General features: G+C 42.9%; 1 protein-coding gene across 5 annotated transcripts in view; it reads left to right on the forward strand.

Moving 5' to 3' along the window:
* HGF (hepatocyte growth factor) overlaps positions 1-14564 on the forward strand; it is a 58157-nt gene that overhangs the window by 6096 nt on the left and 37497 nt on the right. For 4 of the 5 annotated variants that reach the window (XM_028746063.2, XM_028746061.2, XM_028746062.2 and 1 more), the window contains exons 2-4: positions 8486-8648; positions 11058-11170; positions 11753-11867. In XM_028746063.2, the coding sequence (XP_028601896.2) occupies positions 8486-8648; positions 11058-11170; positions 11753-11867 (391 nt within the window). Of the gene's footprint in view, positions 1-1244; positions 1320-8485; positions 8649-11057; positions 11171-11752; positions 11868-14564 lie in introns of those variants that run through there. The other variant, XM_077935731.1, reaches the window with a different exon arrangement.

A 14564-nucleotide genomic window follows, 5' to 3' on the forward strand; every position in this document is an offset into this window, starting at 1 on the left:
TGCTGGATGTGATAATTCAAACAAGGACTTCCTACTTCTCAGATCATTCTCATAGAGAAGGTATGGGGAACTGTTGGTCCTTTGGATGTTGCTATACCACAACTCCCATAATATGGATGGGTCATTCTTCTTGGGGCTGATGGGAGTTGTAGGACCAAAGGTTCTCCACACCTGTCATAGTGGCATGTCATGTCAGTGATTGTTGTGTTTGGCGAGCAATTGTTTTGCCTATGCTATCGCACACTGTGAACTTGATTGATCAGGGAGCACATCATATAGAAAGATGCACATATGAAAAGCTGGGGAATAGGTATGGCCATTCATTGTTCCAAACACAGGAGGGGATGTGGTGATTCTTCCTCTTTCCTCCCGGCCCTCATTTCTTAATTTGGTATGTATTTCTGTATAACTCAGCTCAGGAAAATGTCATGGTGAGCTAACATTTTTTAATGAAGTCCTTCTGTGGGTTGTTCACCGTGCAGTAATATTTATTCACTTCTGCTTTCAACTATTGTTGCTTTTTCAACCTGTCATCATCATTCATTTTTTCCGTGTGTAGGAACTTGTCCACATATTATCCTCCTGGTCTTCTGAAGCTGGCCTGCCCAAACCAAAATACTTAGCTAGAAGTTAGCCTTAACGAAGCAGTGCAGGAACTTCACAGAAGAACGACACTTCTGTATTTCTCAAGTATTAAACCTGTTCGTTTGCATTTCTACACAAGTACTACAACTGCTGCTGTAGTAATTTGAACTCGTGCAAGTGGAGAGCCATAGAACGTGGAGTTAGATTTAATACTCACTGGATGTATATCTTGCTTCATCCCTCGCCCTGATTCTAGCTGGGATGCCCAGGGAACTGGAGCCACCCCACCAATTGTTGTGTTCAGGGTTTCTTGGATGTGATACCCTGCCACACTATTACCCTTCCAGATTCTCCTTCCCAATCAATAAGGATGAATATGAATTGCATCCTGCGCTTGCGCAGACGCAGTGTTGCGGGTTGCGAACACTGCGGGTTGCGAACATGCCTCCCGCACAGATCATGTTCGCAACCCGAGGTATGACTGTAGTTAGTAGGTTTAGGGGCTATTGACCACAGAGCTGTATTGCTGGTAGGCAGAGACTCAGACCATAGAAATGTAATTGGTAAAGAGAGGGCTCTGTGTGATGTCATTTCCCCTTTTCTCTTGAGCAGGAAGAATCAAAAAAGTATTTCCTGTTTCTTCCCTCCCATTTTCTTCCTTGGACCAGCGAGGGGGCAGACACGCCCTCCACGTGCTCCAGCCAGGCATATGCCTGTTTCTACTGCAAATAGAAGTATTTTATCTGCATAGTTTTTACTACTGCTGTAGCTGAGAACTGATGCATGACTATAAGTAAGTACAGTGGTACCTCTGGATATGAATGGGATCCGTTCCGGAGCCCCGTTCGCATCCTGAAGTGAACGCAACCCACATCAGCACGCGTGCAGGTCGCAATTCACCGCTTCTGTGCATGCGCATGACATCCTATTGACCGTCTGCGCAAGCGCGAGCAGCGAAACCCAGAAGTAACACGTTCCATTACTTCCGGGTCGCCGCGGAGCGCAACCCGAAAGCACTCAACCTGAAGCAACTTTAACCCAAGGTATGGCTGTACATCATATTTTAAACTTACTCTCCAGTCTGCTGTCTAATTCTTTGTTAGGCAGGGTAGGAAAAGCAGGAGCCAGCTTAGTTTGTAGCTGGACTTGTTCGAAGCAATGCTTTACAGCAGCGGTCAGCAAACTTTTCCAGCAGGGGGCTGGTCCACTGTCCCTCAGACCTTGTGGGGGGCTGGACTATATTCTTTTGGGGGGATTATGGAAGAGGACCACAAGCCCCGGTAGCTGCTTACCTGTGTCTTGCGAGTGGCAGAGGCTGGCAGCGGTGGAGGGATGATGAGCGGCGCACAAAAGGGCTCCAAAGAGGGGCTGCTTAAAATGGCAGCCGCTCTAGCGCTGTTGTTGATGGCACCAACAAAGCCCAGCCCCCTTCCTCCTCTAGGCAGGGCAGGGAGAAGCCAGGAGGAGGGAGGAGGTGCCAGGAGAAGCCAGGAGGTGGCGCCGCTGCTGTGTGAGGGAGAGGGAGGGAGAGAGAAAGAACGTGCACACTGGTGATCCACACAGCGATTCCCGGACCATCCATAGGCTGGATCCAGAAGGCAATTGGGCCTGATCTGGCCCGTGGGCCTTAGTTTGCCTACCCATGCTTTACAGCCTAATTCCTATGCTTCAATTTTGCTACTAAGGATGGGACTTCAAACTCTGTTCAACCCCCACACATGGGTGCCTGGAGAGATAAATTCTAATTAAACTATCCTCTCTTACCTATTAAAACCCACTCCTCAGGACTAAGATAAGAAAATTGCAAGAGCTAGTCGAGGGGTTGGATATGGAATTTGACTTGGGCTGAGGACACTTGAATTCAAACCCAATGAAGTGCACAGGCTACTTATATTCATTAGCAGAACAAAAACAAAAATGGCACCAGTTATAAAATTATACATGTCACATAAGGGAACTGTTTCCTATGAAAAGGAGTGGAAACTTTGGTGACGTTATTACTGGTGGGAGAGGAAGCTGAACGTCGAAACAAAAGCTTCTTATTCGTTGTTTGGAAGCTTTGTGCTGCTGTTCGTCCGATGTGTATCTAGATTGTAGATGCCTATCAGAGGGACAACAGCAGAACAAAACCTTATGCCAGGCTGCCAAACCACCCTGATGTGCAGATAACCTATTCCTGGAAGAAGGAAGAAAGGGGCCATCCCTGTTTTAGGCATGTACCTTCCAACTATAGTTAGGGTTGCCGTATTTCAAAAAGTAAAAACCAGGACACCCCAATAGAAAGACCCCAATATTGTTCAGCTTTTTTAAGACAACCCCCCCCCCAAAATGTGATTTTTCGATTGACTTGCCTATGATTCAGGACAAAGCGCCGCCTTTCAGAAATTCCCCCTGGACGTCAATTTTGCCTTTGAAACCCCAGTAATGTCCAGGAAAATCCGGGTGTATGGCAGCCCTAACTATAGTATAAAACAGCATGTGTGGCTCTTTGTTACTGCCTGTTGCTTTGGTAGTCCTTCTTGATGTAGGTTGTGAAGGCAACACGTACCAGAAGCTAGGATGCAGATGAAAGGCAAATCCTTTCTCTTTTCCTAGGGTCTATGTGACAATTGCACAAACAGAAGCCTTGATAATATACTAAAAAAATGGATTGCAAAGAAGATAAAAAGACAATGTAATGTATATCATAACTGGGTAACATTCATTTCCTTGGTAAAAATGGTAAAGTGTTTAAAAATACCAAACTGTCTAAAAATTGCCTTCTCCCTCACCCATTGCTGTTTCCAGCGTATTCGTTGCTGTTTTCCCTTAAAAATCAATTGAGCTGGAGTTCAATTTTATTAGCCCTGGGGTTGTATTTGACTGTACTTTGTAAATCTGTTTTGTAACTTTGCTGTGACCTAGTTGCGTGTGCATGTTTTACTACAAATTACTTGATTTTTAGTATTTATTTGACTTGAATTATCCATATGCTAACTGCTAACAAGCAGTCTTACACAATACCAAGTGAAATTCTTTTCTTAATTAAAAACAAAACAAAACTACAGATTGCATTTTTTTAAGCTGATGGTTAAGGGCTAGTCAGGAGCTCTTTCTATAGATAAATATCTATTGACATTCCACCTACTAATGCGAAAGATGTAATCTTTTCTTTGGCATGTCTTCAATTTTATATAAGTCCAGGGAAAAAATGGAAGCTGTATACAATTGCCTCCTCTGTTAAAGTTCCTTTCAGTTTGGAGAGTTTGGAGATTTCATGTTTCTTCACTTTAATGCACTATTGTTCTACCCCAGTCTTCTAGCAGTGTGAGATTTCAGGGTTCCAGGCATTTACCCAGGGTTTGTGCTTCCTTTGCAATGAATTATAGCATTACATGGTGTCTTTATGATACATGGTTTATTTACACATATATACAACCTGAGCCTACGATGGAGGGTTTCACAGCATTAACACCTCAAGAAGGCCTTGCTTCCCCAACAGCCACAACCTTGAATCCCAAGAGAAAGCAAACATTTTAGGGAAGGGGACCTACCCACTTGCCATCTTGCACAGATCCACTTCTTTGTTCCTCTCAATAGCCCATCGCCTAGGTGATCACCTTACAAGGAAGCTAGCCTGGCTTATGTTTTAGACACTTGCTGAATCCAGGAGTTAGAATGAGTTGGCATAAAGCCTGCTCCCCCCCCAAAAAACAAAAACTTATAACACTATTTATTTCAGAGTTCCCCACCCCCCTGCATAATGTGCAGCAGTACTTGGAAAAGAATGCTAGTTTCACCGGTTATATACAGGTGGTATTTGCAACAAAATATTGCAGCATATCCCCACCTCATTGCAGAAGTTCTCCTGTTCAGGGTTCTTGCCAGCCAGGCATGGTTTCCTCCAGGATACTATAAACTTTAAATATTTCAAGCATTCCACTCCCTGACTATATGTTATTTTTTATTTTCCCGTTGACACTCAATATTTCATAGCTACTGGGCTTGCTGTGTAGGCTGTTTGGGGGCTTTGTGCCCCCTCAGGATTTTTCAAAGGGTTTTTTGGTACTTCTGCAAACCTTGGGGTTCCTCTGAGCTTTCTGATACCACCCTCTTGATTCCCAGTGGCCCATTGTGGCCATGGTCCTGTTGGCACTAGCTATGTCCACTATTAGAGGGGGTGAAAGCAGCAGGTTCCCAGTGGGTGATTTCTTTGTGATACTGTAGTCACCTGCGGACTGATGGGTGCATAAGGGATTTTGAGAGGTGGGGAGGACAATCCACCTATCAATCATGTGATGTCATAATGATAATAGAATAATAGAATTGCAGAGTCTCAAGAGACCATGAGGGTCATTTTAGTCCAACTCCCTGCAATGCAGGAATCTTTTGCCCAACGTGGGTCTTGAACCCACAACCCTGAGATTAAGAATCTCATTCTCTGCTGCCTGAGCTGTCAGCTATCCCAGGAATAAGATGCCATGTCACCACATCACTGGCCCTCCCCATCTGTCAAATTTGGCCTGCAAGGTTGATCTTGATAAGGATTTGGTCCATGGAGCTGAAAGGGTACCCTACCCTTGTTCCAGCGTTACGTTTCTCACCATGACTCAGACACACATTTTGTGCTTCCCTACAGAGTGAGGAAATTCAACACGTGAAGGAACTGTGAGTGAATGATGCAATCACAAGTGGAGGGAAAGATGCTAATTAGATGGGAAAGGCCCAAACAATTGGCACCACTTGCAAGATCATTGTCATTTATATGGATCTCCCAGTTTTGGGAGATTGCACTATGTGGAAGCATCTCCTTCATATGTGAAGGGTGCTTCAGAAGTAGACCTACTTTCATTTCTATAGGGACCAAGGGCTCAAGCTACGCAGCTGTTAACGGCCAGCCAAAAGTCTGTAGATGGTATTACAGGTGAAGGTTTAGTGTGTTGCATCCTTGAGCAGCTGCTGGGACCCCATTGCCTTGACAGGGCATCCTGCTGCTCTACTCCAGTGTTTCTGAAACTTGGGTCTCCAGCCGTTGTTGGACTACAACTCCCATCATCTCTGACCACTGGTCCTGTTAGCTAGAGATGTAGCCCAACAACAGCTGGAGACCCAAGTTTCAGAAACACTGCCACTGCTATAATAACTACCATAAGCTTTCCTGTGTCAGGTGGCTTGGCAGCACCACTTAAATTTCATTGGTGTATTGAGGGACCGTTGAGGGAAATTGTGGCTCCAAGCCACCCAGTGCTGAATACAGTGCTGCTGCTGCTGCTGCTCTCCACTGCTACCACCAGGCAGTCCCCATACAGGAAAGTGATGGATTGCCTGGTGGCAACAGGCTTGCAGCTGGGGGACCTAAGGTCAGGCCAGCTAGGTCTGCGGAATCTGCTGCATATCATGAAGGTGGGGATAGAGGAGAGGAGGGGTGCTGAGAAAGTTTCATATAACACTTAAAAACCTGTGAAGAGCCTGCTGGATCAGGCCAACGGCCCATCAAGTCTCTGTTCTCACAGAGACCAACCAAATGCCAATGGGAAGCTTGAAACCAGAACCTGAGCAGAACCGCCACTGGCAGCTTTCTCCTTCAGGAGTTTGTATAATCCTCTTTTAAAGCCATCCAAGCTGTCACTGAGATCGAAAAATGTGGTGGAGCCACGAGATGTAGAAGTCTACAGTTGCTTTTTTAAAAAAAGGCCTTCTAGGAAACCTCTGTTGTAATCTTGATTGCTTGTGACACCTCTTTAGCTTATTACTGGTGCAATGTATTTTAGAGGAAGGAAGGAAATATTGCAAAAGGAGAAACAAAAGTATACTTCATGTGCAGTAACGTGACAGATTTCTGGCACTCAACTATTTTTAAGTTGTTTTTAGATTTACATTTGATGTAGCTTCTTTGCTAAAGTGAAATCAGCTTTATTCTCAGAAGATCATAATGCAAACCAGTGGGTAAAAGTAATAAAGGCTTCAGCTTGGGTTCCAAATGGCTGAATACTTATTTGTTGTGCTTATTTGTTACACTTTTAGGCCACCCTTGAGGACCTTTGAGTGGGATTTTATGCTTGCTGTGTTGGTTAGGCGGTGGTGGGGTGGAAAGAGAGAGTATTTGGCCACCCAGTGAGCGTCACATCACAGCTGAGTGGGAATGTGAATTTGGCTTTTCCAAATGCAAGCCCCAACAATTTATCCAGTCTACCACCCTGTCTGTTGAGGTTTCCGGTGTGTTTGGGTGTGTATGTGTCGGTGCTTTAGCAGTCCTTTCCCATTTTGGTGTGTGCAGTTAGAATTCCCCTAAGTGAAAATTAACACTACTTCTAGGGCCACATTAGGACAAAGTAGTCTTGACAACTTTTCATGCATCCCCTTCAGCATTCACATTGTCTTCAAAACCAGCTGGAAGCAAGCCTGCAACCACAGAGCCTAGGGCTTGCTGATCAGAAGGTTGGCGGTTCAAATCCCTGCGACAGAGTGGCTCCCGTTGTTTGGTCCCAGCTCCTGCCAACCTAGCAGTTTGAAAGCACGTCAAAGTGCAAGTAGATAAATAGACACCGCTCCGGCGGGAAGGTAAATGGCATTTCCGTGTGCTGCTCTGGTTCGCCAGAAGCGGCTTCGTCATGCTGGCCACATGACCCGGAAGCTGTACGCCGGCTCCCTTGACCAGTAAAGCGAGATGAGCGCCACAACCCCAGAGTCGTCCGCGACTGGACCTAATGGTCAGGGGTCCCTTTCCCTTTACTAGATGTGATGATAAACTTCCCGCTGTGTCTTTATTTGATTTATTTCATTGAGAAAACCCAATGCATTTAATTGCAAATGTTCTAGGACTGCAGTGCACAGGGAGGAGGATATAAGCCTTTGCTTCTTGCAGTACAGTTCTGATGAAAATTGTGCCCCCATCTGGCTTCTTTTAGCCCTGGCAGGGAAACCTCCAAGCTTCTTTTCTTGGCCTACTAGTACATACCTACCAAGTGTCCCTCTTTCTCCAGGACATCCATGGAATTACAGAAGCAATTCCAGCTTCTGATATCATAGAATCATGGAATCATAAAAGTAAGATTGCCACCACTTCAGAATTTGCCTGCCTCCCCCCGCCCCGCCCCCCGAATTGCTGAATATCCCCCTCACTTTCAAGAGAGATGAATGGTCCCACAAAAGTGAGGGAAGAAGCATTTGGCTCAGCTTGAATTCAGTTTATGCAATCTGTCAGGTCTTGCACCATCCCTTGGGCCCACCAAACCCCCTAAGCTACACCTGTAGTCAAAGAGTAATTTTTCCATCGCTGCTTTTCCTTCAGGTACCACCACTCCATCATCACCTTTCTACTGCCACATCTCCCCAATTTATAGCCCAAATCTGCAATTACTGCTGGATCCTGAATTTCTGTTAGCATTGCTAACAGGGACCCCTGACCATTAGGTCCAGTCGTGGCCAACTCTGGGGTTGCAGCACTCATCTCACTTTATTGGCGGAGGGAGCCGGTGTACAGCTTCCGGGTCATGTGGCCAGCAGGACTAAGCCGCTTCTGGCAAACCAGAGCGCATGGAAACGCCATTTACCTGCCCGCCAGAGCGGTACCTATTTATCTACTTGCACTTTGACGTGCTTTCGAACTGCTAGGTTGACAGGAGCAGGGACCGAGCAATGGGAACTCACCCCGTCGCAGGGATTTGAACCGCCAACCTTCTGAACGGCAAGTCCTAGGCTCTGTGGTTTAACCCACAGCGCCACCCACGTCCCAATGCCTGTATATGCCTGTATATAGTGCTTTTTTCTAGGGGGACGCATACTCCTAAACATTTTGTGATTCTAACTTTGGCCTCATTGGGGGGCAGTATTTAAATATGAGTAGGAAAATGGGAGTCTCCCTAAACATTTCTTTAGAAAAAAAGCGCTTCCTGTATGAACCTGTTACTTCTTTCTGCAGAAGGCAAAGGGAAAAGAAATGCCCTTCATGACTACAGGAAGACAGCTGATGCCACATTAATGAGAATAGACAAGGCGCTGAAAGTGAAGACCAAGCTGCTAAATACTACGGAACAGTGCGCCAAAAGATGCAACAGGAATAAAGGACTTCCATTCTCTTGCAAGTAAGAAATGTTTTAATTTGCTTTTAGTATTGCCAAAATACTAGTCTAGTCCAAGAATCATGGTATTTAACTGACAAGCTTCCATAGACAAGAGGAAACTTTGCTTTTTAGAAGAGCATTTGAGCAAAACATTTTTGAAGCTGGCTGGCTGAGCTGATGTTAGGTGATATTAGGTGCGCTGTTTGTATGGCTTCAGGCCTGTTCAGATTATTGTTGTTCCCCCTGCGGTTGTGGAAGAATTGCATAAACTCATTTCCTGCTACTGATCTCTTTTGAAGGCAGTCCTGGGGTACCAGGCGAAGGGTGAGGGGGTGAATAGCCTCCTAATAAATTTGTTGATATTTCTAGCCTTCTTGTTTTGTTGGTTTTATCTGTTTTTTATGACACTTTGACAACTTTACTGCTTTGAACTTGCTTGGGAAAAGGCTATAAAATATTATAAAATGAGATCATGTTTTCAGAAGTTGGAAGATAATGAGGTGTTAAAAGTAAGTAAATGTGGAGAGTCTTTTTTTGAAATTTGCTGGTGGTCAGCCATTTGGAAAAGAACAAAGTGAAGGAATTGCCCAGAGCCAAGAGTTTCTAAGAGAGAAGTGCTTTCAGGCAATTGCCCAAATCAGCTTCACGTGCATGTATTTTGCAAACTTAGGACTCAGCTATATAGCTGCAAATAAAATGTTTTACATGTGTTATGAAGTGCAATATACAAATGTGACACTAGATGGCGAAACTGGGCTATGCAAAATTCAATGTATTTTTCAAAACTTTTTTTAAAAAAGCATTTTCACAGCATTTTTTATATGTGTGTAGATTTCACCTTAGACAGTTTTGTGATACATATAATGGTTTGGCTAGTTTAATTTTACTGTTTAGTATTGGATCCTAATGGATTATTGATTATTGCTTTATTTGATATGTTGTTTATTTTAAAGTTAATGTGACTTTTTATATAGGATCTGATTGTTACTATTAATGCTTGTTGTTGTTGTTGTTATGATGATGATGATGATGATGGGAGCTGCCCAGAGTGGTGGTGGTGGTTGTTGTTGTTGTTGTTGTTATTATTATTATTATTATTATTATTATTATTATTATTATTGCTAGTTGCTTATTCTCCATTTATCTGGCTGCTGATTGCTTTTCTGCTTATAGCAGCAGATATCCTATATGTCTTTGTGGAACAAAAGAATATTTTTTTCCATTTTGGAATGTGTCCAAATTTTTCTTCTGGTTTACGTTGCCCAATGGCAGATGTGGGGAACCTTTGACCCTGCAGATGTGGCTGAACTATAGCTCCCAACATATCTTGTAGCCTACCAGTTATGAAAGGGAGATTTCTTTCAGGTCATTTAAATTGATAGCATAATCACTGAGCTTTCAGAGCATGACCTGGGAGATGAGCCAGGTGACTGAGGCAGTGAGGCAGGTGGGCGGATCTGTTTCCTTAAAACTTTGGCTTTTCCAGTTTATATTGATGGCACCTCTGTGGTAATGGTGCTGCATATTGCAATGACTCCTGAAAATTGTTATTCCCAGCTCTGGCCAAAGAGCCACTTGGACAGCCCACTGTCCCCTCTCTCAAAACAGATGCAACAAGGAAGAAGATGAGGCAGCAGATTTCTACTAAAACTAGGTGAAACTATTTGGCCCAGGATTGGGGGGGGGGAGGGTTAAATTGCATTTTGTGTAGAATAGAGTACAAATTCCTCCCCCCTCAAGATTGATTTGATTTTGGATTTGTGTGTGTATGTGAGATTGTAAGACCTTTTTGAGGACATGGTTTTTTGAGTTTAGGGTAGTTTTCTTTCTTTCTTTCTTTCTTTCTTTCTTTCTTTCTTTCTTTCTTCCTTCCTTCCTTCCTTCCTTCCTTCCTTCCTTCCTTCCTTCCTTCCCACTTGGCTGGGCTCAGGCACATAGCACTGCTACTGGGAACAGAGTAGGGAATAATGTTGCATAATAACATAGCAAAAGTCCATGAGATATTCTTGGGGTGAGAAACGTGACAGCCATCATGTGATGTCAGTGAGGACAGCCATCGCTCCTACCCACCAAGAGCCACTGGAAGCAAGGTTGGAAGCTGTTGGATCATCATCATCATCACCAGCAACGTTTGTACTTTTCTAGGCTTCTAACAATGAGTAGCAAATAGTATCTGACTTTCATTATTGGTAGCAATGCAAGATCTCCCTGAACCCGCTAGTGATTCGTTCCCATTTTGAAAGAGGGGAATGGGGAATGGATTCATGGAAGTTCAGAGGAAAAACCTCAGCATTTGTTAGGGCCAGATGTTGCATTCTGTCTGTCAAGGGCCTGAGAGTCTCCTCAGTCAGACTGAGACTTCTTCCTTCCCATACAGAGTTGGACATCTTACTAGAATTTTACTATTTATTCATCCCATTTTCTGCACAGGGCTTTTGCATTTGATAAGGCTTCCAAACGCTGCCATTGGTTTTCCTTTACTGCCTTAGAAAATGGAGTGAGGAGCAGGGAAGACAACACATTTGACCTGTATGAAAAGAAAGGTAAGTTGCTTATTCGTTAGCCATGATATTATAGACAAGAAAGCCTGCCTGAGTGAGCGAGTTAGTATAATGTCTCATTGGCTATTGTGAGCCCCCCTCCCTTTATAGAAGTTTTAATACAGGGATGGGGAACTAAACAGAACATTGTCTTATGTCCCAACAAAGGTTTTAAAGAGTGAAAAAATATAGATAAGGCCAAGGACTTGTAAGTGGCCAATGATTTGATGTTGTTTACTTTGAACAGCAGGCTCATTCCCTGAACTATTTTGACTCTCATCTCTTTGCCATTTGGCAGTGGGGTGGTGCTGTTTGAGAAACAGAAGCTCAGAGCCCCCCTTGGTGCGCAGAATTAGTTGCACAGTTCTTTGGATACTGGCCAAAACATTTAACAAATTATTGTATGAAATTTTAGATTTTTAAAAATTGCACTAGTCATGAACAATTGGCACAAAGCAAGATGAGTTGACCCTTATTATGTGTGAGTATAAAGGTACACTTGCTAAATTTCTATGCATTTTTATTCACTAATAAAATGTGAGGTCTTCCATTTATCTGCTTTGTTTTATGATTCATCTCCCACAGACTATGTTAGAAATTGTATCATTGGTAAAGGAGCAAATTATAAGGGAACCATATCAGTCACAAAAAGTGGCATTCGGTGTCAGGCATGGAATTCTACAATACCTCATGAACACAGGTAAGATTGATGAGATCACAAGAGCCCAGACTTATATAACTTTCTCCTGCCAATTTCCTTTCCTTTCATTGATAATAGAATCATAAAATTGTGGAATTGGAAGGGACCCCAAGGGTTATCTAGTCCAACCCCATACAATGCAGGAATCCCAAGGAAGAAGAGTCCACCAGCTTCCAAAGGAGACCATTCCACTGTCAAACAGCTCTTCCCATCAGAAAGTTTTTCCTGATGTTTAGTCGGAATCTCCTTTCTTTTAACTTGAATCCATTGGTTTGAGTCCTCCCCTCCGGAGCAGGAGAAAAGAAGCTTACTCCATCTTTTGTGTGACAGTCCTTGAGACATTGAAAGATGACTGTCATATGAACAACTGGGCAGTTGATCTGCAGATGCACCTGCAGATCTAAGACTGCTGATGATCTCTGTAGGGTGTACATATTGGGAAACACAAGTTTGTTGCATTATCATTTTAGTTTTAAGGTGTACACTAGAATGATTTCCATATATACATCAGAAAAGCTGAAGTGGTTCTTGAAAAGTGTTGTACGTTGAGACAGCAGTGCTGGATGGAGGGCAGGGCAGGATGGGGGCCCTCAAAGCAGACGAAGTGCTTAATTTTCATTAATGATAAATGAAAACTGTGAGAATCTTGAATTTTCTCTCCAAATGTTGAGGTTAATCCATAATTTATTACACTGGGATGGCTAGATTTGTGCTTTTGGATGTATGATATTCCAACATATTGTAAGGAGAGAAAACGGAAGTTAAATTGTACTAAATCTGGAATAATTCTATTTGGAGACCATTCACTGAAATATAAACAGATAATGTAAAATAGATCAGGATCATAGATTAATGTTCTTGGGCATTTTCTGGGAAGAATACTTATCCTGGGAAATGCATAAAGAATCAAGTATTGCAAAAGCCAGATAAGAGAAGTCTTTTGAAATTCTTTCACATAAAGAGTGGTTTCATGATCATTCCAGCTTTAAAAATATTCATGGCTAAAGTTTGGAGCCCAGTTTGCACGTAACACAAAGTCAAATGATGGCTTAGTGTGAATGAGCTCAGAAAAGAGATTGTGGCTGCTTTGAGGATGAGGAAGAAGTGGAGTGGCCTTATTAGCCCCAGTTTTCTTCCCCATGAGTGGTTACCTTGCCTTGACTGCCACCCCCCTTTCCGTTGGAAAAGTCTCTTCTTGTGCCTCTTCTAGGTAGTGGTGGTGAAATCCACATCCACCCATGGCAGGAACACAATTTTACCTCTGCATTGTGCTGAACAAGCCACCACTTGGCTGAGTGTGTTGTCTGAACCTGGGTTCATGGTTTAGCAGATGTTTCCCTATTTTGGATTTCATTGTATATGCAAAATATTTTTTTATATAGGATTCTTAAGGCAGAAAAATTCTGTCCAGTAGATTTTGTTATAAATTCCTGTAATAAAAAGGTTCTGTAGAGTAGATTTCATTGCCATTTTCTGCAAAAAATAAAATAAAATTTAAAAAAATTATCTGGGAATTGTCTAGTTAGTACAATGGAGTTTATGAGCACCACGGTGATCAACTTCAAGCTACTTTTTAGAAGTGTTCTTCCCCTAGAATTGCTCTTTTTGCTTATTTGTGGTGTTTAGATAAAGGTGGGACCCAATGCACACTTACCTGTGACCTCTACATAATTACCTTTGGTATGTGCACAAGTGCAGGCAAACAATGCTCAATATGTAGACACTGTCAGCACATTTAAGTTTGGGAGCACATTTTTCAGGCAGCACTGAGGCTCCTTTAGTTGCCTGCCAAAGTGATGTTTCATGGTGAGCCCTGCCTGCTTGTGACATTCTTTTATGCTTCCAAGTCATGTGCCCATGTAGCACTGGCAAGCAAGAACTGGCCCTTGTGTCCCAGCAGAACTTTGGAAAGCTAGTAGACAGGATTGGATCTCATCCTCCAAAACTGTAACAAGATTTTTTTTTGTTCTATATGAAAGGCTGTATGATAACATATTTAGGGCAATCTGGATTGAATGTTGCTGGCTTGCATTTAATGCTTATCTTTCCCAAGTTTAGGACTTTCTGATGAAAGAGGTGGGGGAGGAAATTTCCATTATACTGCAATACACAAGAGTTGTTAAACACACACATGGAATGTAATTCTCTATCAGAAAAGCTTCCCTGAAGCTGTCCTTAGCAAAGAGGTTATGAAAGATTGATAGCATGGAAGCGGAAATAAGGAAAAATAGGGACTAAATGAGAAAGGCACTTCTTCAGTTTACTCCAGAAAAAAGAGATGTTTCTAGCATATGACCTGCATACGATAGGTCAAAACCAGGTCTTTGAAGTGAGCCTGGAAATGAATTGGTAACCTGTTCAGCCAAGCCAGAACTGGTGTTATATGTTTATACTGTCCTATTCTTGCCAACAATTGCTGTTAAATGTCCTCAGGTGTATAATATGAATTAATACCATACCTGACCTGGATGATAAGCATATGTAATGTAGTAGTCTCGGGGGTAAAATTAGAGAGTCTAATTAATAATTGCAGAGGAAGATATTATTTGGCACCGGCAAAACCAACTGGTGCAGTTCTAGATCACAGATACTCTTTGCTGCTGTTTGCCTGACTACATTTTTGTTCTCTACTGCTTTACTGTATAGTTTTCAAGTATTATTTTTAACTCGTGCAGGAAAGTCAGCAGGCAGTTAACA

This window comes from Podarcis muralis, chromosome 10, assembly GCF_964188315.1.
Source record: "Podarcis muralis chromosome 10, rPodMur119.hap1.1, whole genome shotgun sequence".
NCBI classification, from domain to species: Eukaryota; Metazoa; Chordata; class Lepidosauria; order Squamata; family Lacertidae; genus Podarcis; species Podarcis muralis.